Source organism: Doryrhamphus excisus, linkage group LG7 (genome assembly GCF_037039965.1).
Source record: "Doryrhamphus excisus strain RoL-2023G ecotype Guam linkage group LG7, RoL_Dexc_Guam_v1.1, whole genome shotgun sequence".
NCBI lineage: Eukaryota > Metazoa > Chordata > Actinopteri > Syngnathiformes > Syngnathidae > Doryrhamphus > Doryrhamphus excisus.
In genome coordinates this window covers 20156760-20180213 of record NC_136363.1, presented here as the reverse complement: position 1 = coordinate 20180213, position 23454 = coordinate 20156760, and the positions used below count along the sequence as shown (strand labels likewise).

The window sequence follows — 23454 nt, the reverse complement described above, 5'->3', positions numbered from 1 at the left end:
CTTCCTCCTCTACGGCCGTGCCATTTTAGACAATGGAGGAATCCCCGGGACAGGCCACGAGGGGGGGAGGATGGGGCTGGTCAGCGAGAGCTCGACTCGCCCGCCTTTTGTCCCGCCACCTCAGAAAATGGAGGGAACCCAGGAGAGGAGGAGCGCAAGGAGGAGGGGGGTCCGGGTGTAGAACGGCGGGCGGGCGCTGGCAGTGCTAATTGGGAGTTGGTGTTTCCACTCCACTTCCTGTACCAGTGGAAATATTTTGGGCGGCGGTGCTGTTTTTTGTGACCGTTTGTGTCTGGCTACCCCGGGGGATCATTCATGGACATCACGACAATACAGTTGTCAGTAACACAGCGGGCCCTAATGAGGTGTACCCACCCCACGGATGACCAAGCTATCCAGTCAGCCGTGGCCTCGCGAGAGTCCACTTCAAAAAGCGTGCATCCGCCCCTCCTCCTGCATTGTTGTGTGTCGCTAGGCTGCACCGCCATTGAGCAGAGCCGTGCAGGGGTGGGCCTACGTCGGGGGATTTGGAGGCTCGGGAATGTGTGAATCAGAATTCCACTTCCACAGGAAATTATGTGTGTGTGAGTGTAAACTGGAGTTACTATTCCGATTGAGTGCTTTTAAGTTTTTTTGGAATTGCACTTCCAGCATGCAAACATTCTCATGCTTCTTTCTCTTCCTGGTTAGCCGCCGACGCTCCGTGAAACCAGTGGCCTCAGGAATGATTTCACAAACATTCCACGCTATGAATTTACAGTGTTCTTTCAGCGCGCACACTCCCCGTAGTTCCCGGCAGCGTCATCCAAGGAGCAAGTTAATCATTTTGTAAACACTTCTGCTGAGTGTCGAGTTCAAGCACAGAAGCTGGCGTTTGTCCGCAAAACGCAACCGTCGGAGCCGAATGTTCAACACGCTACATAGTCAACGATGCATTGAGGCTGCCGCTTGGCATTCTCATGGCAACTGGAAGTTCCCCCACGCTGCCCCCCTGCTGTCACACGGCACATGCCCCCCCCCCACCCCCACCTATTCACTAATTCACTATATCAAAATTCACACCCTCACCTCCTTCCGAATCAAACAAGCCGCATTATTAAAGCCTCCAAAGTTGTAAAAGCACCGACCTGCCGCCTAACCGCACGAATGGTCCCGCACACAAACACGCCGCGTTGTAAAGACGTTCCGTTGTGCGGCCCTCAAGGGACCGGCTGTGGTTTGCTGGCACCACAAAGAGACTTTTAGCGGTACGCGAAATCCCACCACTCACTCTTGTTATTACAACTGACTCACTGACCTGACCGTGGAGTAAAAATTATACTTTCATATAGTTTTACAGCGTACCAAAACGTATGAAAACCAAATTAAAAATTTCCCCATAGGAAATTATGTAGATCCAACTAATAAGCTAAAATTTTAAAATAATATTTATACTTTTTTGGTGCAGAAAAATAAAAAGTTCTCCTCTCGTTCTGTGTGGAAGTGGTAGTTTTTTTGCTTTGTAAATTCAGAAGAAATCAATTTGAGGCGAACTGGTTAGCTCGCTAGGCTGCTAGCTAGCACTCATCTCGAGTCCCCACCGCATAAAACCTGCGCAGTGTGGTGTAAACAAAAGAATAATAGGTGCATTTCAGTGACAAATGGGTGCTATTTCACACCTACACGGCTCTAATAATATTTAGGACATCATAAACGGGTTTTCTATGCTCCAACCAGTTAACACTTTGACTGTTTTACATCCTTGTTTGTCTCCGTGAATCAACTGAATCACAAACTCTGCACTCTGTTAGCAAATGTAATACACATTTTCTTTCAGTTGTGACTCACCCAAAGCCTTCAGTTTAATTCCAAGTGAACGGCCATCTTTGTGTGACGGCTAGTAATGTTATTACCTCCCCCGGACGACATCAATAGAGGAGAGGAATGCAGTGATGATTGGATGATAGCTTGATTGGGTTAGCCTGGATTCCTGGCGGTTTGCTGCTTCAGTCGGAACTCAGCTCGAGATCCAGCGCCGAAATACAGTGGAACCTCGGTTAGCGTACAATATGGCGCGGGTCTTAGTGTGTTATTAATACAGTGCCTGAGTCCAGCTGTTTTCCTGAATTGGTTTTGTTTTTAGCGTGTCCTGTTAGCATCCTTAGCTTGCTAACAAAACGGCGGAAGTCGGCTACAGCCGTCAGTAGGGGTGTCATGATTCATTTTAATGATTCCAGGTTGGTGATCCAATTACAAGGACGATTGGGTAATTTAGAACGATCTGATCTGAAATGATTCAGTAACTTTAATCGTGAAATAAATACCTGGTTACCAGTTTCCCAGATTGCTGTTGTTTATTGTAAGGGACTCGAGTATAAATTCATTGTCAATCCTGTCTTCACCCCCCCCCCCCAAAAATGCTTTGATGCCCCACAAAAGCCCATCACTTGTACACACACAATACCCCTGAAAGGAGCTGTTGATAAAATGTAAAATCCCTGTGAAATCGGTTTTGAATTTTCAAATAAAATTGTCGCGGTTGTCTGCGAACTCCGATTGAGGCTCCAGCTGGGAGATGCCGACGCGGCAAAGCAGCAGAAATCTACAAGCCTTAATGAATTTACACAAATCCCTACCCCCGAGTCCAAGTCTGCGAGTTCGCCAAGAGTCGTCCTTTTGTTGGCGAGTCTGAGAAGCCGAGCGAATGAGAGGGCAAACAGTGGGACTCTCTGTCCACGCCACTTCGGCCGGGAACGATAGAGAGCTTCATAACGCCATCAGTTTCCTGCTTGTGCGTCCCCGCCGCCTTGTCTGTCCGTCCCAACAGAGACGTGCACAGAGCGGCCGGCTGTGGAATGTCTCTCAATTGCAACCCTGTGAAATCACTTGGCATGGCCACCGCTGATGCTTTTTTTTTTATCCCCTCGTTCTTTGTTTGCCTAGCGTCACCATGGTGAGGAAGTGGTTTTTTTTTAGGGTGAATATTAACACAGAATGTGTTTCCGGAGACGACCTTCCTTTTTGAATACCCACTATATGTGCTGACTCTTAGTATTGCGGCATTCCTGTTGATGCCGAGAGTTCGACCCCACGTGTCGATGAAACAGGAAATGACCCCTGTACAAGCACCTTGCATCCTGACATCCTGACAAATAACACCTTTTTTTTGTCTGCGCAGCCTTTCTTCAGACTGCTCAACCTACGGAAGCTGGGCCTGAGCGACAATGACATCCAGAGACTGCCGCCCGAGGTGGCCAACTTCATGCAGCTGGTGGAGCTGGACATATCCAGAAACGGTACAGTGGCATACAAAAGTGTGATGGCCAGCCAATCACAGGGCACATATAGACAAACAACCATTCACACTCACATTCATACCTATGGACAATTTGGAGTCGCTAATTAACCTAGCATGTTTTTGGAATGTGGGAGGGAGCCTATCCCAGCTGTCTTCAGGCGAGAGGCGGGGTATACACCCTGGACTGGTGGCCAGCCAATCACAGGGCACATATAGACAAACAACCATTCACACTCACATTTATACCTATGGACAATTTGGAGTCGCTAATTAACCTAGCATGTTTTTGGAATGTGGGAGGGAGCCTATCCCAGCTGTCTTCAGGCGAGAGGCGGGATTCACACTTGACTGGTGGCCAGCCAATCACAGGGCACATATAGACAAACAACCATTCACACTCACATTCATACCTATGGACAATTTGGAGTCGCTAATTAACCTAGCATGTTTTTGGAATGTGGGAGGGAGCCTATCCCAGCTGTCTTCAGGCGAGAGGAGGGATTCACACTGGACTGGTGGCCAGCCAATCGCAGGGCACATATAGACAAACAACCATTCACACTCACATTCATACCTATGGACAATTTGGAGTCGCTAATTAACCTAGCATGTTTTTGGAATGTGGGAGGGAGCCTATCCCAGCTGTCTTCAGGCGAGAGGCGGGATTCACACTTGACTGGTGGCCAGCCAATCACAGGGCACATATAGACAAACAACCATTCACACTCACATTCATACCTATGGATAATTTGGAGTCGCTAATTAACCTAGCATGTTTTTGGAATGTGGGAGGGAGCCTATCCCAGCTGTCTTCAGGCGAGAGGAGGGATTCACACTGGACTGGTGGCCAGCCAATCGCAGGGCACATATAGACAAACAACCATTCACACTCACATTCATACCTATGGACAATTTGGAGTCGCTAATTAACCTAGCATGTTTTTGGAATGTGGGAGGAAACTGGAGTACCCGGAGAAAACCCACGCATGCACGGGGATTGAACTTGTGTCTCCTAGCTGTGAGGCCTGCACGCTAACCACTCGGTTGCCGTGCAGCCCTTGCGGAGGATCTCACAATCTGAAAAGTGTGTCCATGAACGCCTTTGAGTTTTGTTTGACTCGGGTGGAACGAGTCATTGAACTCAAAAAGTCGTCTCCCCGTTTCTTTCGCTCACATTCCTGTGCTTCAGCATCTGGTTGCGCTTAAAAACGAACTTTAAAAAAAATAAAAAATGATTTGCCAAGCCCTCTTACATCTCCATCTCCTCTGATCTCCCGCAGACATTCCGGAGATCCCCGAGAGCATTAAATTTTGCCGGGCCTTGGAGATCGCGGACTTCAGTGGAAACCCCCTCTCCAGGTAAGTGGAGTGGAACAGGCCATCACGCCGGTAATACAATATCATGCGTGCATCTTAACAAGGAAATGTCTCCTTATTTCTACTCGGCCTGATTATGTATAGGACTTATGAATGCACAGCACATCGTGTAATAAAAGAAATTGTTCATTATTTACTGAAATGTAATCTATTTCCTCTTGTGTATTCATATTACTGACAAAATATGTACTGTATTTTTTATTAATAGAAAAAAATTAGTTAAAATATTCGATAGATAGATAGATAGACTTTCTTTATTGTCATTGCACAATAACACAGCAGTGAAATTGCCAACAAAATGTCATTGCCTGGCTCATGTATTAATAATAATAATAATAATAGTATATCATAGTAATAATAATAAATAATAGTAATGTGAAGAATAAATAGATGACATCAAATATGAACAATGTACAGCGTAAACAGTAATTTGTACAAATAATTTAGAATAAATAATAATAATAATAAATAATAGTAATGTGGAGAATAAATAGAAGACATCAAATATGAACAATGTACAGCGTAAACAGTCATTTGTACAAATAATTTAAATAATTTAGAATAAATAATAATAATGTGGAGAATAAATAGATGACATCAAATATGAACAATGTACAGCGTAAACAGTAATTTTGTACAAATAATTTTAATAATTTAGAATAAATAATAATAATAAATAATAGTAACGTGGAGAATAAATAGAAGACATTAAATATGAACAATGTACAGTGTAAACAGTAATTTGTACAAATAATTTAAATAATTTAGAATAAATAATAATACTTTAAAGCTGTGCGCGTGGGCAGGTAGAGTGGCTTATTATGACTAAAATATGATACGCAAAGATGAATATGCGATATTTGTCATGTGGTTTATTGGGATAAAAATGCCTTGAAGGTAATCTACATGGTATCGAATCAATAAATCTGGTACACACGGCTCCACTGCATGCTAAAAGTACAACGGCGGTGCTTTCAAGTGTCCCACCACACAGGAAATCCTGTTCGCAGTCATCGAACAAGAGCCCGCAGGAAGCGACGTGTTAACGCAACAATGGCGTCGTTCTATCAAGTCATCGGGGGGTATAAAGTCACGCCGTATCGCGTGTCCTCTTGTTTCGCTCTTTTATTGTCCTCTTAATGGAAAAGCAGCAGAATGGCGACACAGATGGGAATAGCGGTCATGTGATCCTTAAAGAGACTCTCCCCTTTTGATTCCGTCCTTCCTTTTTTTTTTTTGTGTGCCCGCAGATTGCCGGATGGTTTCACTCAACTGCGAACGCTCGCTCACTTGGCGCTCAACGAGGTGTCGTTGCAGACTTTGCCCAGCGACATCGGGAAGTACGTGCACGATCAGTTCACTGTCACTGTTGTTCTCGTCATCGGTACGCGGTGATGCCAATGCAAGTGTGCACGTTCAAATACATTTGGCGTGCGCTTGTTAAGCATTAATTGACGGACAGATGGAAGAGACCCCCCCCCCTCCCCCAACAGACCCGCCATCTGACTATACAACCTGCCTCTTCTCTTTTCTGTCGCAGTCTGGCCAACCTGGTGACGCTGGAGCTGAGGGAGAACCTGCTCAAGTCCCTACCCACGTAAGCGTCGCCTCCGTAACACCGTGTACGGGAACTGTTATGCAATCTGCCGCCATATCCATCAGGATTAGGAACCACACACGTGTGCGGATGGACATCATCGACGGCTCTTATGTCATAACATAAACAAAAACATTCCTCCGTGTTCTCAGGTCGCTGTCTTTCCTGGTGAAACTGGAACAGCTGGACCTGGGCAGCAACGAACTGGAAGTGTTGGTAAATAACTGGCCTCCGTGAAATTATATTCTATGCGGTTGGGTTGTCACTAGGTGGCCTCTGACGGGGACCGCGCTTCCTGTATTCACACGAGCCTGTCGGTACAAAAGGCTCAATGGCCTGAGGAGGGGGCGGAGCCTAAACATCAGACCTAGACATTTTTCTTTGTAGGATACAACAACAATCCCGTTACGGTCATCCCTCGCTACTTGGAGCTTTGAATTTTGCCCTTTTCAAAAATATATGGAGTCATAAATCATGTTGTTTGGTGGTTGAATATGGCTTATTAGATAGATAGATAGATATTTTGCCTAAATTAAGTTTTCAAGTATACAAATGGAAAAATGAACTAAAATCCAAGTATAAGGCATTCAAAAGACGCATTCAAAGAAGTATTTGACATAATTATACTGTCATTTTTGGGAAAAACACACCAGTATCGTAACTGATTGGCGGAACAACAGGCTTACATTGCCGGTAATAAAAATCCCAAATTAAAACTACTGTTGCTGAAAGTCATCTCTGAACCCCTGACGTCACTTCCTGTTCACCATCTTCACATATATCGTAACACACAATATTTTATTTCTGTCTTAAACGGCTCTTTTATCTTATTTGGGATTGTATAGATTGTGTTATTTCATGCCTAAATTAAGTTTTCAAGTATACAAATGGAAAAATGAACTAAAATCCAAGTATAAGGCATTCAAAAGACGCATTCAAAGAAGTATTTGACATAATTATACTGTCATTTTTGGGAAAAACACACCAGTATCGTAACTGATTGGCGGAACAACAGGCTTACATTGCCGGTAATAAAAATCCCAAATTAAAACTACTGTTGCTGAAAGTCATCTCTGAACCCCTGACGTCACTTCCTGTTCACCATCTTCACATGTATCGTAACACACAAGTCTTATTTCTGTCTTAAACGGCTCATTTATATCTTATTTGGGATTGTATAGATTATTTTATTTCATGTCTAATGATGTCGAAAACTGTATCGCAGGACGTTATTCCCTTTAAGTGTGCTGATACTGTTGATAGGCAGAGATCACATGATGTTTGCAGCAGCCGCCTCAAAGCCTCGACTAGCGGTTTCCACTCTGACTCTTAACTTCCTGACTTGGCAACACCAACCCAAACTTATTCTTATTGACTTGTTTTCTCATTGGTTCAGCCGGACACCCTTGGCGCTCTGCCCAACCTGAGGGAGCTCTGGCTGGACCGGAACCAGCTCTCCTCGTTACCACCAGTAAGTTCCTTTTGAGGTTTGTTTATGTTGTTTTTTCAGGTAAAAAAAATGGTCACCCCCGTTGATATTTTTGTGTCTGTAGGAGCTGGGGAACCTGCGGAGACTGGTGTGTCTGGACGTGTCGGAGAACCGTCTGGAGGAGCTGCCGTCTGAGCTCAACGGTCTCCTGGCGCTCACCGACATGCTGCTGACACAGAACCTGCTGGAGGTGGTTCCAGACAGCATTGGTGAGCTGGAGGAGAAACAAACACTGCCCTCTAGTGGAAGAATAATGCTAGTGCCGCCATTGCATTAAGCGTATATATTTTTTCTGATGCTAATAACATGCATTAAAAATCCCAACTGCTGTCTTAGCTTTGAAAATTAGTGTCATAGCTAATAATATAGTTCAATAATAATTTATTATTTTTTTTCTAACCCATCTAGATGGTTAAACTGCATGTTTTATTATTATTTTTTTTAGGAGGTCTGAAGCAACTGTCCATTCTGAAGGTGGACCAGAACAGACTGACTCACCTGACTGACTCCATAGGGGAGTGTGAAAATCTGACAGAACTCGTATTGACTGAGAACCTTCTCCAAGTAAGGCTGCAAAAAAAACCTTAATTTTAATTTAAAAAAATATAATAAAATAATAAAAAATATTATTACATAGAAGTACTGATTTTTATGTCCTCCCCCGGTTAGACACTTCCTCGCTCGCTCGGCAAGCTGAAGAAACTGACCAACTTGAATGTAGACCGCAACCGCCTGGGCGCCGTACCCAAAGAGCTGGGGGGATGCGCCAGCCTCAACGTGCTCTCGCTCAGAGACAACCGCCTGGGGAAGCTGCCCGCCGAGCTCGCCGACGCCACCGAGCTTCATGTGCTGGACGTGGCCGGGAACAGGTTTGAAGCACATGGGAGGTCTTCCATGGAGAAAGCTGTTGTCTCACATCCCCCCCCCACCTCGTGTACTTGTCACCCTCCAGATTACAAAACCTGCCTTTCGCCTTGACCAACCTCAACCTGAAGGCCATGTGGCTGGCAGAGAACCAGTCGCAGCCCATGCTCAAGTTCCAGACGGAGGATGACGAGCGCACGGGGGAGAAGGTGTTAACGTGCTACCTTCTGCCTCAGCAGCCTTCGCCCAGCCTCGGTGAGAAGCACCTGGTTACATGCTTCTCCACGCTGTGGATTGACATTCTTGATGGTCCACAGAGAACCTGCTCCAGAACAGCGTGGACGACAGCTGGACGGACAGCAACCTGAACAGGGTGTCTGTGATCCAGTTCCAGGAAGAGACCAAGGCGGAGGACGAGGACGACGAGGCCGCCGCAGAGCGCCGAGTAATTGCAACGCCAATGACTTAACGGAGAATCGAATCGTGGTTCTTCTATGAAACGTTGTTGTTCTTCAGGGCCTTCAGCGCCGAGCTACGCCCCATCCCAGCGAGCTAAAGGTGATGAAGAAAGTCATCGAGGAGAGGCGAAACGAGGCCTTCACATCCAGACCCGAGGGCGATCAGTCCTCCGATGCGCAGGTACAACGCCCGCTAACGATTCCCGATTCAACTGGAAGTCTTTCTTCGTTTCTGAAACGGGTGCTTATTTCGCTCTCAGGAGAAACGTCTCAGTGACCTTTCCAACCAGAGCCACGACTCGCACGTGTCCGACAGCACCCTGTCGGCCACCTCTCACGAAGAGAGGCGGGAAGGCGCCGCCCCGTCCCATAGAGAAGACCTCGTGGACGGTCACTTTAATCAGGAGGAGGAGGACCTTGACGAGATGGAGGTGGAGTACATCGAGGTGAGCGGAATTTAAGCCCCCGCTTCATCCTGTCGTGATTAATGGAATGTTTTTTTTTATTAAAAAAAGGGCGAGAGGCGGGGTACACCCCGGACCGGTCGCCAGCCAATCACAGGGCACATATAGACAAACAACCATTCACACTCACATTCATACCTATGGACAATATGGAGTCGCCAATTAGCATGTTAGCAACCTAGCATGTTTTTGGAATGTGGGAGGAAACTGGAGTACCTGGAGAAAACCCACGCACGTACGGGGAGAACATGCAAACTCCACACAGAGATGGCCGAGGGTGGAATCGAACTCGGGTCTCCTAGCTGTGTGGGACTGCGCACTAACCACTCGTCCGCTGTGATAATTTGTATTTCAATTGTAATTCAAACCCCAAACCTTGCCGCTCTTCCTCCGCTAGCCCACCGTGCACTTTGCGGAGGAGCCCATCATCCGTGGCGAATACGACGACGACGAGGACGACGGCGTCAACGACGACGACGCCGAGAGAAGCGACGAGGACGCGGAACAGCCGCCCTTCCCCTCCGAGAAGCAGCGTCTCATCAGGAAGGACACGCCACACTACAAGAAGCACTTCAAGATCACCAAGCTCCCCAAGCCGGAGACCGTGGCGGCGCTCCTGCAGGGCTTCAGTCCCGACGGCCTCGTCTCGCCCGCCCGGGCTGACGAACGGGAGGATGACGAGGAGGAAGACGACGATGACGGCTTCGGCACCCCGCTGCTGCGACACAGGATGGAGGCGTCCGAGCTGGAAGACAGCCGGTACCACATCAATTCCAGTCAGGTCAAGGTAAAGGAGGGACGTCCACGGGAAAGCAGGACACTTAAAGCCACAGTGTACATTTATTTTGGGGGGGGGGGCGGGATTGGAGATGGCCCTTCTCTTTTTTTTTCTTTTTTTTGGTTCCCTCCCCCTTGGAGCAGCTGCAGGCCAGATTTTCGCTCTCTGACGCTGATCAGTACTAAAAACCTCACCGTACATGTCAGCTGGCCATTGCTTAAATCATTAATTGCGTAATTTCTCATGCTTTTTATGTGTGTGTGTGTGTGTGTGTGTGTGTGTGTGAGTGAGTGGAGTGGAGTGGGTGGAGTCCACCTGTTATTATAATGAACCACTTAATTGATTGTAGGTGATTGAATGAAAGAAATGCTAATCGATGTCGATGTGCGTTAGCGTGTGTGTGACCAGAAGATGTATTGGCAGAGCTGGATCGGGACCAGTGAGCTTTTGTTTTGATTTTATTGAACAAACCCCCCCCACCCCCGACCCCCCAACCACCCCTCATTTATGCCTCATAATGGATCTTTTCCATAATTGATTCTGCTTTCCTCCAAATAGGTTTATTCTCCCGCTTCTATCCAAAGCTGCATGGTTTTAAATGTGGGTCTTCCTGCCCAAAAACTGGTTTTCGTGCCGCAGCTCTTGCCTTTCCATCTCTGCCTGTATTTGCTTCTGGTGGCTGGGTTGGTGCGTGCGTGGTTTTTATTGCCCCTTAAAAAAACGGGACATGGGATGTGAGAGAGAGAGAGCGAGTGTCTGGACAGTTGAGGAGTGTTTTGATTTTATTTTGGAACGAGTGTGAGCGTTTTATTTTGTCGGGGGGCCTGACTAATCCGCATGCTTGTCGCTGGTTCCTGTCCCTAACAGGGGGTGTCATTTGATCAAGTCAATAATCTGCTGATTGAACCTGCTCGAATTGAGGAGGAAGAGGTCTGTACCTTCGCTTTCCTGTCCACTTTTTGTCCCGCCCCCCTCCCTCCCCGACTCATTTTCTTCAAATCCCGCTGAAATCCATGACATAATCCGAGCCAATCAGTGGGAGCGGCAGAACCTGAATGCAGCATTCTATTTAACTCCAAATTAATTACTTTTATATAGTAAATATATATAAAATATGGCTATATTAAAATTCCAAACAAAACAGTATAATATTGAATTATATTAGTATTATATGACAGCTTCATGTTCTGCCACGTCTTCTGCGCTCTTTCTGCTTCTGCTGCTTTGCCCCCCCCCCTTTCTCCGCGCTATATTGCCCTGCAGTGGACGGTCTCCATTTTTTGTTTTGTTTTGAAAAATGAACACACACCCGAGAGGCTAAATGACCCCCGGGGTGGTAGATATTAATAAGAGCAAATTGTTTATCAAAAATATCATGCTAAATAACCCGCCATGGGGCCAAAAAAATAAATAAAAAATCGGAATTCATAGCAAAAACCGGGGTACCGCTGTGTTTTGTTAGAATTAAAAAATAGAGTTGGAACGCCGCGGCATGGTTCCTCTAGTCTTCTTTTCCATCGTGGCCGTAGTACACGACTTCCTGTTTTCATTCTCGAACCCCCCCCCCTTCCCATCCCATTCTGCATGACCTGTATACATACGTACATACGCACTTTATCCGTACTTTTATTCCATGTTCACATAAGAGTACATGAATGCAACTGAAGAGAGCGTTTGTACCGTTTTTTACGTCTGCAGTCTGGAGGCAGTTTAGCGATTTTGAAAAATAATCGAAATTAAGAAGCCAGTTTAAGAATTGCTCTTAAACTGGCTTTAGACTCCAGACTATCGTTCTGGCAGATGGAGAGAGAGAGAGAGGGTCTCAAACCTCTTTCCACGCTGCTCGGCGCCGTGTAGCTGTTTGCACGTCCCGTGTGTTGACTCCGCCTCCTCGCCTTGCAGCACAACTTAACCATCCTGAGACAAACAGGCGGCCTCGGCATCAGCATCGCCGGCGGGAAAGGCTCCACGCCGTACAAGGGGGACGATGAGGTCAGACCACGTCCTGGACGGAGTGGATGTGTTGGGTAGCGCAGCGCATGAGGGGGTTACTTGTAACGTGTTCTTCTTCTGCAGGGTATCTTCATCTCCAGAGTTTCTGAGGAGGGTCCAGCGGCGAAGGCGGGAGTCAAAGTGGGAGACAAACTCCTGGAGGTACAACATTTCGGTAAAATGTCACAAAAAGGCGGGAAATGATGTCAACTCTCCGGCGCAGGTGAACGGCGTGGACCTTCACGAGGCCGAGCATCACACGGCGGTGGAAGCTCTGCGGAGCTCCGGCGCCGCCGTCTCCATGACGGTGCTGCGCGAGCGCATGGTGGAGCCGGAGAACGCCATCACCACCACGCCGCTGCGGCCGGAGGATGACTACTTCCCGCGGGAGAGGCGCAGCAGCGGGCTGGGCTTCAACGTGGACGGCGGTCCCGGCAGCGGCGGCGGCGGCGGGCCTCTGCAGCGGCTCTCCACTTGTCTCATGCGCAACGACAAAGGGCTGGGATTCAGCATCGCCGGCGGCAAGGGCTCCACTCCGTACCGCACGGGGGACACGGTTAGCTTATTTGCTAAATCAATATTCTCAAAAGGTTCTATTTGTGTCGCCGTGGGGGGGGGCGCTAGATATGAATAGCACGACTTGGACACATGATAGGTTCTCTGTAAGTGGAAGGGCCCCGGCGAGGCGTATATTTGGGCGCTCACTCCCCGAGAAAACCGGGCTCAGCTCAAACTGCACGGAGAAGAGAGAGAGTGGGTCCGGCTGTAAGTCCGGAATGTTTTCGGAAAAGGATACAGCGTGGGTAGCTGCGGTTGTTGTGCACTTTGCTCATGCGTGTGTTGACACGGTCCGTTTTCTGTGTTTTTTTTTTTTTTGCTTGAGTTTCGTATTGCGCAACCAACCAACCAGTCAGTCCTGCCTGCTTTCATGCATGAAGACGGACATCATAATAAAGAGGAAACATACACATTTACTTTGTTTTTGTTTTTAGGGGATCTACATCTCTCGCATTGCGGACGGGGGAGCGGCCCACCGAGACGGCACGCTACGCGTCGGCGACCGCGTCATCTCTGTGAGTAGATTCCACCCTAATTAGGCCGCACGTTACAGTTTTAACATCGTGCTGACGAGCGACTCGCTGTCTTTATACGTCGCGGTTTCAAAGTCGTGAGGCTGACTGGGCATGCAAAGCTTAATTGCAAAGTCGTCACGCCATTTTTTTTTTTCCACTTCCTGGCTTATGTACTTCAGTCTTACTACTTCCTCCTGCAGTTTCTCATTGTCCTTCTTTCACCCTCCCCGCCGCATGCTTACTATTGCATTACCTCCCTTGCCTTTTGGAGTGTTGGCTAGGGTGTCGGTAGGTGGTGGTGGTGGTGGTGGTCGTGGTGGTAGAGTGGCCCCAGCCTGTCAGGGCCGCTGACATGGTGGACACGTGTGTTACCATAGCAGCGACCCAATGGCAGCCACGGTAAGAGGTGATACTGTCAGGCCAGCGCTGACCTCTGCTTGTCACTTAGGACCTTTTTTTTTTTTTTTTTTTTTCGACTGCATGCCTGAACGCTTACCCCCGTTTATTTGATACTGAAAATATGCCTTTAAGAAATGTGCTGCTTGCCTTTGTGTGCTTAAGATGCATTTTTTTGGCGGGAGTATCATGCTCGTATTTGTTTTTTAAGTACATAAAGGCAAGTAAATATATTTATTTTGCTCGTTTTTCTTCTATTTCAGCTTGCACCTCTATACCGTCTTTTCCTCTCGTTCCCGAGAGCGGTCAGAGCTCTCTGTCGCACACACTGTGCCAATGATAGAACCGGTTGTCGTTATTGTAAATCCAGATCAATGGTGTAGACATGACAGAGGCCAGACATGACCAGGCAGTAGCTCTTCTTACCGGCACCTCGCCCACCATCGCCCTCCTGGTGGAGCGAGACCCCAACGCGCCGCGTTCGCCGGGCCTGTCCCGGCAGCGAGCCCACTCCCCTCCGCCCCCGGAACCCTCGGATTCTCCGGACCAGGACGAAGAGGGCCTTCACGGGAACCAACTGGGACAGATGGAGGATGAGTACCCCATCGAGGTAAGAGACCGGACTACCTGGAATCGAACTTTTTACTCTGAAGTTGAGTCATACCAGGTTTTTTTTTTCTGTTTGGCTCCTTGCATTATAATTGCTGCTGTCCAGTTCCACAGAGGATGCATGGTATGACTCTGAATCAATGGAGTGTAGCGATGTAAACAACCCAAATACTGTTGTTTTAGTGGGTAGATTCTTAGCAGCAAATACGCATAGCAAGTGATTAATGTGTGTTTCGTAGGGGTGTCACAAGATGCTCGGTTGATTCCCGATATTGGGTCGACGAGACGAGATTTAATGAAAATGAATATATGACAATATAGCAATCTACTAATGAGATCGCTACTTCATTACCTCGCATTGCTCTGGACTGAGGCTGCATGGTGGACGAGTGGTTAGCGCGCAGACCTCACAGCTAGGAGACCCGAGTTCAATTCCACCCTTGGCCATCCCCCGTGTATGCGTGGGTTTTATCCGGGTACTCCTCCCACATTCCAAAAACATGCTACGTTAATTAGCGACTCCAAATTGTCCATAGGTATGAATGTGAGTGTGAATGGTTGTTTGTCTATATGTGCCCTGTGATTGGCTGGCCACCAGTCCAGGGTGTACCCCGCCTCTCACTTGAAGACAGCTGGGATAGGTGACCCCCGCGACCCTCGTGAGGATAAGCGGTAGAAAATTAATGAATGAATGAATGAATAATTCGGTTAGAGTACGTTTTGGTTTGAGTCGGACCTTCTGAAAGGGAATCATGACACTAACCAAGGAGGATTAAATAAACTTGAATAATGTCATAGACTGCAGTGGTTAGCGTGGTTAGCGTGAAGGACTCACAGCTTGGAGACCCGAGTTCAATTCCACCCTCTCCAGGTACTGTGGAAACACTCCAAAAACATGCTAGGTTAATTGGCAACTCCATAATAATTGTCCATAGGTATGAATGTGAGTGTGAATGGTTGTTTGTCTATATGTGCCCTGTGATTGGCTGGCCACCAGTCAAGGGTGTATCCCGCCTCTCGCCCAAAGACAGCTGGGATAGGTTCCAGCACCTTTGCAACCCTCGTGAGGATAAGCGGTAGAAAATGAATGAATGAGTTCTCTGGATTGTGTGTATGCTAGCGGCCCCGCCTCCACCCTCTGAGACAGTAACACTGACAAAAGGGCTCGCTCCGTTCATGTCCTTGTTCACTAATAATTATCAAATCTTGCCCCATCTTCATCTTGCGAGATCTTTTGACACCCAGTGAGTGTTCAGCCGGGCCTTTTTGTTTTTCCACATCATAAGACTATTACATTCATTTAAACAGGAAGTGACTCTGGTCAAGTCCGGGGGCCCTCTCGGTCTGAGCATCGTGGGAGGCAGTGACCATGCCAGCCACCCCTTTGGCATCAACGAACCCGGGGTCTTTATCTCAAAGGTACAGACCCGTTATCCTGTTTTGCCTTCTGTAGATGATACAGGCCCCGCCTCTTCCCATCTCCAGGTGATCCCTCACGGGCTGGCGTGTCAAAGTGGGTTGCGTGTCGGCGACAGGATACTGGAGGTGAACGCCATCGACCTGCGTCACGCCACGCATCAGGAGGCCGTGCGCGCACTGCTGGCAAACAAGCAGGAGATCCAGATGCTGGTACGCAGGGATCCTTCGCCGCCCGGCATGCAGGTCGGTTTATCTCCAGATTACCGACGCCACACCGCAAGCGAAACCGTGTGCCGATGCATTAGTTTGCGTTTATGTTGCAGGAAGTGGTGATCCATAAGCAACCCGGGGAGAAACTCGGCATCAGTATACGGGGCGGAGCGAAAGGTCACGCCGGGAATCCTTTTGACCCGACAGACGAGGGCATCTTCATATCGAAGGTACCGCCACATTGAGTCAGCAAGGAGTTAAATTTCGGTGGAGCTGAGAGTTCCGATTCCAACAGGTGAGCTCCAGCGGCGCGGCGGCGCGAGACGGCCGACTGCAGGTGGGCATGCGCATCCTGGAGGTGAACAACCACAGCCTGCTGGGAATGTCGCACACGGAGGCCGTGCGGGTGCTCCGCGCCATCGGCGACTCCTTGGTGATGCTGGTGTGCGACGGCTTCGACCCGCGTAAAGTGGCGACTGCGGAGGCGAGACCGAATGAGGAGCATTATGTCTGTGTGGAATTCCACGTTCCGTCCGATGACCGTCATACCCGCATACTAAACATCATGTTTTTTTTTAATATCTCCAGGCATCTCCTGGCATCATTGCGAACCCTTTTGCAACGGGCATCGTCCGTAAGAACAGCATGGAGAGCATCTCTTCCATAGACCGAGACCTGAGCCCGGAGGAGATGGACATCATTCAGAAGGTACGGGAAATTTGCATAAAAGGAAGTCATTAGCATGCAATGCAACCGGACTTTTAACAGTATTCCCGAGTCATCAACATACCGGGAAAACGCTTTGGCTTTTCAGTTTGTAATCAGTCAAGTTGACGTGTGAATCAAATGTTTTGTTCAGCGTTTTTTTTTTTTTGTTGCGCCACAGCAACTGGGAGGGGTTAGCGTGGAGTTTTACTGCCTCCACTCATGCATCAGAGCACTCGAAAGCACCAGCGTGGCCGTTTATTTTGTCCCACACAAACTCCGCGTTGGGGGTGACGGACTCGTAGATTTAATGGAGCTCCCCCATTGTTTCCTCGGGCTTACTTAAAGCAGCAGTAAGGACTCGGAATGTTGCTCTTCCCCAGGAGTCGGAGATGGTGAGGGAGACGTCGCAGTGGGAGAAGGAAGAGATGGAGAAAGTGGTGAGTGTGGAAATCCAACGTGGTCGCCGGGTTTTCGGGGCGTGCGCGTCATCGGGCGAGAACGAAGCCCCTCCTTGTTGTGTGAGACAAGCTACTCCCGCTAAGTCCCGCCTCCGCATGCTTTTTCTGCTCCCATCGTGACTGAAAACCGAACGAATGATTCGATACTTTTCTTTTTCCTCTCACCTCCCGCCCCTCTGTCCCTTTTTTTTTTTGGCGTGTATGGTGCAACCGTCCCATCTCCATCGCCGCTTTTTCACGCCTCCGCTGTCATTTCAACCCCCCCATCTCCATCGCGTCCATGTATGTGTGTGTGTGTGTGTGTGTGCCTTTCCCCCCCTCCGCACTCTCCTCCCCATCCTTTCTCGGTGAAGGAGCGTATGCGCTTGGAGCGAGAGGAGGCAACTCGCCTGCTAGAAGAGGAGACCGAGGTGAGACGCTCCTCCGTGGCTGCGGTCCGTCACAAACACCAGCGCAGTTCACGGCCGACAAAAATTCTGCGGCCATTTTGATATTTCAATCGATACTGAAAGCCCATCCCATGGATGTCTGATATTATTGGCATTAAAATGAGATGAGTGACCTTTGACACAATAGATAAGTAGAGCGAAAAAGTGTATATTAGTATGAACTTCAGTCTTGGCTATTATTTCCCCCATTTTTGCTGTTTTTTTTTTCAATATTTCCAAATATTTAAACATTCTTCCCAACAAATTTTCATAAATTTTGAAGATATTTTGACTTTATGTCCATAATAGTATAACTCTTTTTTTCATCAGCCAATTTTTTTATGGCAGCTTTGTTTTTTTTAATGTATATTATGTCCTCTTAAAAATGTTTCCACAATTTCCCCCCATTTTTGCTGTTTCTTTTGAATATTTCCAACTATTTAAACATTCTTCCCAAAAAATGTTCATAAATTTTGAAGATATTTTGACTTTATGTCCATAATAGTATAACTCTTTTTTTCATCAGCCAATTTTTTTATGGCAGCTTTGTTTTTTTTAATGTATATTATGTCCTCTTAAAAATGTTTCCACAATTTCCCCCCATTTTTGCTGTTTCTTTTGAATATTTCCAACTATTTAAACATTCTTCCCAAAAAATGTTCATAAATTTTGAAGATATTTTGACTTTATGTCCATAATAGTATAACTTTTTTTTCATCAGCCAATTTTTTTATGGCAGCTTTGTTTTTTTTAATGTATATTACATCCTCTTAAAAATGTTTCCACAATTTCCCCCCATTTTTGCTGTTTCTTTTGAATATTTCCAACTATTTAAACATTCTTCCCAACAGATTTTCATACATTTTTAAGATATTTTGACTTTATGTCCATAATAGTATAACTCTTTTTTTCATCAGCCATTTTTTTATGGCAACTTTGTTTATTTATATATATATATATATATATATATATATATATATATATATATATATATATATATATATATATATATATATTACAAAAATATTTTCACAATTTTCCCCCATTTTGCTGTTTCTTTTGAATATTTCCAAATATGTAAACATCCTTCCCAACAAATTTTCATAAATTTTTATCGTTTTGACTTTATGTCCATAATAGCCAATTTTTTATGGCAACTTTGTTTTTATATATATATATATATATATATTACGTCTTCTTAAAAATATTCCCACAATTTTTCCTCATATTGTAAATTTATTTTGGTAAAAATGCGACCTAGGACTTTATTCCATTAATACATTTATGATGGCTAGATGAATAAAGTGTCTATCTATCTATCTATCATCTATGGATAGATGAATAAAGTATCTATCTATCATAAAAGTATTAATGGAATAATGTCCTAGGTCGCATTTTTACCAGAATAAAATTTTTTTTTAAAGTTTATTCTGGTAAAAATGCAACTTAAGACATTATTCCATGAATACTATTACGGGTGTGCATGTTACTAGAATAGTAAAATATGTAGTAAAAGTGTATGAAATATAGGGTGTTATGTTTTCAAATGAGCTGTGACCTACTTGTGTCTTCATTTCAATGTGTTGCTCTTTAGAACATTGGCACTGGACCTTTAAAGCTGGACTATAAAACCCTGGCAGCGCTGCCCACCACCAGCCTGCAGAAGATCAACAGGGTAAGTGAGGCTCTCCATGGTCTTGTGTATGAGGAGGGGACTGCAGGGGTGCTCCATTTTTCCCGGGTCAGGGTGCCTTGCTTCTTGAAGTGACCATTTGCAACGACGAGCAACCTCAGACGCGTGTCGGTTTCAGGAACCGGGGTGGGCTTTTGTGAGAAGGAGGTGGCATGTCTGAGGGGGAAGGGGGACAGCTGCCCACTATCACGCACGCAGCCTGTGTGATATTTTAAACCTGTGAAGTGGACTGCGAGTGGGTGCAGTGGGGGCGGTCAGTCAGTAAAAAAAGGGTGTCGTCGCGGAGGGTTTCACTGAGTTCTTGGAGGACCCTCGGCTTGGACGCACAGGAACATCCAGACAAACATCTCACAGTGAGTATGAAGATGCTGGATGGGATTTGAAAACCCTCCCCCCCCCCCTCTTGTATTAATGGATTGATCCAGATAATAATGTTACTTTTAGAGAATGATGGATTTTAACCATACAAGGAAGAGTGAAATGTTGTCCTGCCCTACTTGCGTTGCCGTGTCTTCGACAACATGCAGCTGCGATGGACCCCCCCTCGACCGTTAAATATTTTACGTCCTACATTTGCTGTGCATATCAAATTGGGGGGAGATTTTGCATGCTCGCTATCCCGTCATGCCAGCTGTTTCCCTTCCTTCCTCCCATTTTGTGCCAGGTGTCAAAAGTTCACATTCTGTCCCACTGACCTTACTGACGTACGGGTCACATAGACCATAGGGGGGGGGGGGGCGATTATGGACATGTACGCTTGACGTGTATTCATGTAAATTTTCTCAACTTTCTTTGGCCCCATGGTGGGTTATATAGTGGTCAATAGTTTTGCCCAAAACTGCGGCGTCCACGAAACATGGTTTAACTGGAGTTTGTATTCGTGCAATGGTGTATCAAAACCAGTAAAGAAAAAATAATTGTCAAAAATGTGAGCGTTCAAAAACCGAAGTTTGTGACGTGCAATACTGTACAACAAGCAAAATTCTGGACAGAAACTGGGGCGTACTTAAACCGAGGTTCAATTGTAGTTTATGTGTGCAAAGGCCGAGACAGTGTACGAAAACAGGGGCAAAATTTATCAAGAAAAGCCTAATCATATGAGTTTTGACTGGAGTTTGTTCTGTGCAATATTGTACAAAAACCAAGGAAAAATATTTGGGCTAAAATTGACAAAAATGAGTGTTGTTTAAGAGCAATATTGTACAAAACCAAAACCGTGTACGGAAACAGAGGCAAAATTTGGGCTAAAATCTTTGTTGATAGAAAATGTTTGCATAGGAAAACCGAGGTTTAACTATTTGTTACGTGCAAAATTTTACAATACTGTGTATGAAAACCAAGGCAAATTTTGGCAAAAAACCAAAAACCCTATACGAAAACTGGGTATTACAAAAAATGAATTTTGACTGTAGTCAACTGAGGCAAAATTTTTGACAAAAACTGAGGCGTACGCAAACTGAGGTTTAACTACAGTTTGTTACGTGCACAAAACCGAGACAGCGTACAAAAACATTTCAGACGATAACCCAGCTTTGACTGTAGTTTAAGTGCGATATTTTATAAAAACTGAGGCAAAATTTGTGACAAAAACCCGGGGGCGTACGCAAACTGAGATTTAACTACAGTTTGTTACGTGCACGAAAACTGAGACAGCGTACACAAACATTTCAGACGATAACCCAGCTTTGACTGTAGTTTAAGTGCGATATTTTATAAAAACTGAGGCAAAATTTGTGACAAAAACCGAGGCGTACGCAAACTGAGGTTTAACCACAGTTTGTTGCGTGCACGAAAACCGAGACAGCGTACAAAAACATTTCAGACGAAAACCCAGCTTTGACTGTAGTTTAAGTGCAATATTTTATTAACACTGAGGCAAAATTTGTGGCAAAAACCGAGGCGTATGCAAACTGAGGTTTAACCACAGTTTGTTGCGTGCACGAAAATCGAGACAGCGTACAAAAACATTTCAGATGAAAACCCAGCTTTGACTGTAGTTTATGTGCAATATTTTATGAAAACTGATGCAAAATTTGTGACAAAAACCCGGGGGCGTACACAAACTGAGGTTTAACCACAGTTTGTTACGTGCACGAAAACCGAGACAGCGTACCAAAACATTTCAGACAAAAACCGGGGCGTAAGAAAACCCAGCTTTGACTGCAGTTTAAGTGCCATATTTCATGAAAACTGAGGCAAAATTTGTGACAAAAACCGGGGCGTACGCAAACTGAGGTTTAACTACAGTTTGTTACGTGCACGAAAACCGAGACAGCGTTGTTTGTTTCATTTGAAAACACAAACCCATCAAGCCAAATTTACGGCATCACTTCTAACTGAAGGTGCCGTAATGTCTCGCCGCCATGATAATTTGGTTATTTAAGGCAGTTGTCTTGGGGGGGGTGGAGTGATCGTTATTCTTGTTGTCTGGAAGTCTTGAATGACGAGTAGTGGGAAACGTCCCTCGCAGGCTTTCCACCTAACTTAGTGACCCGAGTAAATCACTCCGGCCCTTGAAAGCCGGCATTCCAAGCGTGTATTTATAGATGCACAATGTCGGACTTGGACGCCGCTGGTTTTCCAAATCGACCTTCCCTGTTTCTCATCTGTTGTACCACTTCCTCATTTCATTCTACCGTCTCCTCCCGTTCAGTTCTCTTCCTCTGTAATTCCGACCGCCCCCATGGAGGCCACCCTGCAGGCCCAGTACGGAGACCCGTTAGAGACCCTCGGTTTCAGCTTAAGCCACCCACCGGCGTCGTCCCCCCCCGGTGTGATCCCGGATCACGGAGCCCGGTTCTCCTCCAACGGGACCTCCAGCACGGACGGCGTCGGCTCAGTCGGTTCGTCGGTGTTAACCGAAGAGGAGGAATGCCTGGTGGACTCGCAGTCCCTCTGCTTCCAGGAGAACCCGTTTTTGGTGGCAAACCGCAAAGGCAAGGGCCTGTCGGGTCCGCCAGTGGGCTACGGGAAGCAGGGCCAACTGCAGCCTTGGTTGTTTAGCAAGGCAAGACGCTTGCTTGGGTGTGGTTTGGAGCCGGCATGTTGTGTGACCGCACATCACTCTGGGATTCTGTCACCGGGCAGGAATAGTTGTTTTGAATTTGGACTCTGTGGACTCGTTTTTATTTTGACACTGAACACCTCTCGATATTAGTTAGGCGCTCGGAGTTCCTCGCATGTTTTGTTCAGGACTGAGGTTTTCGTGTGGAATGTTTGCGAGTCGCCAAAGGATTGTTGCGTGGGCCACAATACGTACGATAAGTGCATGATGTGCACGGCGACACTAACCTTGAGTTCTTATTATGCTATTAGAGGAATAGCTGCGCTTCCACTTATCCACCGAGCATGCTTGTCTTTTCAAGTCCGTGTGAAAAGAGTCCATTTTTCTCTTGCAGGCGCCTTCGTCCGACTACACCAGGACCGGAAGTCCGGTCAGAGACGCGTCTTACTCTCCTACCATCCAACCGGTGAGCATCCGCATCCGCACTCCATCGAACCAACATCTGCTCTCACATCACGCCGCAGTTTGATTTCCTCCTTTCCGATTTAAGTTTTGACCACATGGGAAACCTTTGCTCCCACCCCTCCTCCCTCAGCCCAGCCACCACTCCTCCAACAGCTCCTTGTGTGCTGGCAGGGAGACCCGCTTCGTAAGTGGGGGGGGGGGGGCCCCGCCCCCCTCCCTCTCTGCTCTGACCCGGATGACTTGTTTTGCTATTTGCTCTCATTAAAACCCGCCCAGCTGCCAGTCTTGAGAAGCATGGCCAGCTGTTATATGACTTATGACGCTTTGCCCAGCAAGACTGCTCTCGCTGTGCATCAGGGGTGGCCAAACTGCGGCCCGTGGGCCGCTTTGTTCTTAATTGACACTCTAATTATCAAATTAGGGAAGGCGTTGCTCGAGTGAAGACATGTTCCGTGGTCCAATGAGCCCAGGTTTGCGTTGACTATTGGAGTATTTGTATTATTTTGCACAAATAGTGTGTATTTGGGAAATGCATGACCATATATGGTAATGGTAATGGTTTCATTTCATTTGAACATGCATCAGATTACAATTGAATGCATCACATAATCAGTTCACAGTTCCACATGTCCAAAAGGAGTAGGAAGAAGCAAAGCTTATTAAATCCTACCCCCTCCATCTGGTACTTTTACAAT

General features: G+C 46.5%; 1 protein-coding gene across 17 annotated transcripts in view; it reads left to right on the top strand.

Moving 5' to 3' along the window:
• The window catches only part of scrib (scribble planar cell polarity protein), a 41831-nt gene that overhangs the window by 8528 nt on the left and 9849 nt on the right, over window positions 1-23454 (top strand). For 7 of the 17 annotated variants that reach the window (XM_078792374.1, XM_058060744.2, XM_078792373.1 and 4 more), the window contains exons 2-31: window positions 3158-3275; window positions 4558-4636; window positions 5905-5994; window positions 6195-6251; window positions 6404-6467; window positions 7648-7722; window positions 7805-7949; window positions 8186-8304; window positions 8410-8609; window positions 8693-8859; window positions 8922-9049; window positions 9121-9243; window positions 9323-9508; window positions 9924-10313; window positions 11172-11234; window positions 12207-12296; window positions 12381-12458; window positions 12520-12852; window positions 13289-13369; window positions 14136-14375; window positions 14481-14498; window positions 15683-15793; window positions 15860-16036; window positions 16117-16233; window positions 16299-16511; window positions 16592-16711; window positions 17092-17148; window positions 17523-17579; window positions 19192-19272; window positions 22689-22760. In XM_078792374.1, the coding sequence (XP_078648500.1) occupies window positions 3158-3275; window positions 4558-4636; window positions 5905-5994; window positions 6195-6251; window positions 6404-6467; window positions 7648-7722; window positions 7805-7949; window positions 8186-8304; window positions 8410-8609; window positions 8693-8859; window positions 8922-9049; window positions 9121-9243; window positions 9323-9508; window positions 9924-10313; window positions 11172-11234; window positions 12207-12296; window positions 12381-12458; window positions 12520-12852; window positions 13289-13369; window positions 14136-14375; window positions 14481-14498; window positions 15683-15793; window positions 15860-16036; window positions 16117-16233; window positions 16299-16511; window positions 16592-16711; window positions 17092-17148; window positions 17523-17579; window positions 19192-19272; window positions 22689-22760 (3849 nt within the window). Of the gene's footprint in view, window positions 1-3157; window positions 3276-4557; window positions 4637-5904; window positions 5995-6194; window positions 6252-6403; window positions 6468-7647; window positions 7723-7804; window positions 7950-8185; window positions 8305-8409; window positions 8610-8692; window positions 8860-8921; window positions 9050-9120; window positions 9244-9322; window positions 9509-9923; window positions 10314-11171; window positions 11235-12206; window positions 12297-12380; window positions 12459-12519; window positions 12853-13288; window positions 13370-14135; window positions 14376-14480; window positions 14499-15682; window positions 15794-15859; window positions 16037-16116; window positions 16234-16298; window positions 16512-16591; window positions 16712-17091; window positions 17149-17522; window positions 17580-19191; window positions 19273-21943; window positions 22298-22688; window positions 22761-23454 lie in introns of all 17 variants that reach the window. The other 10 variants (XM_078792377.1, XM_078792380.1, XM_058060743.2 and 7 more) reach the window with 7 other exon arrangements.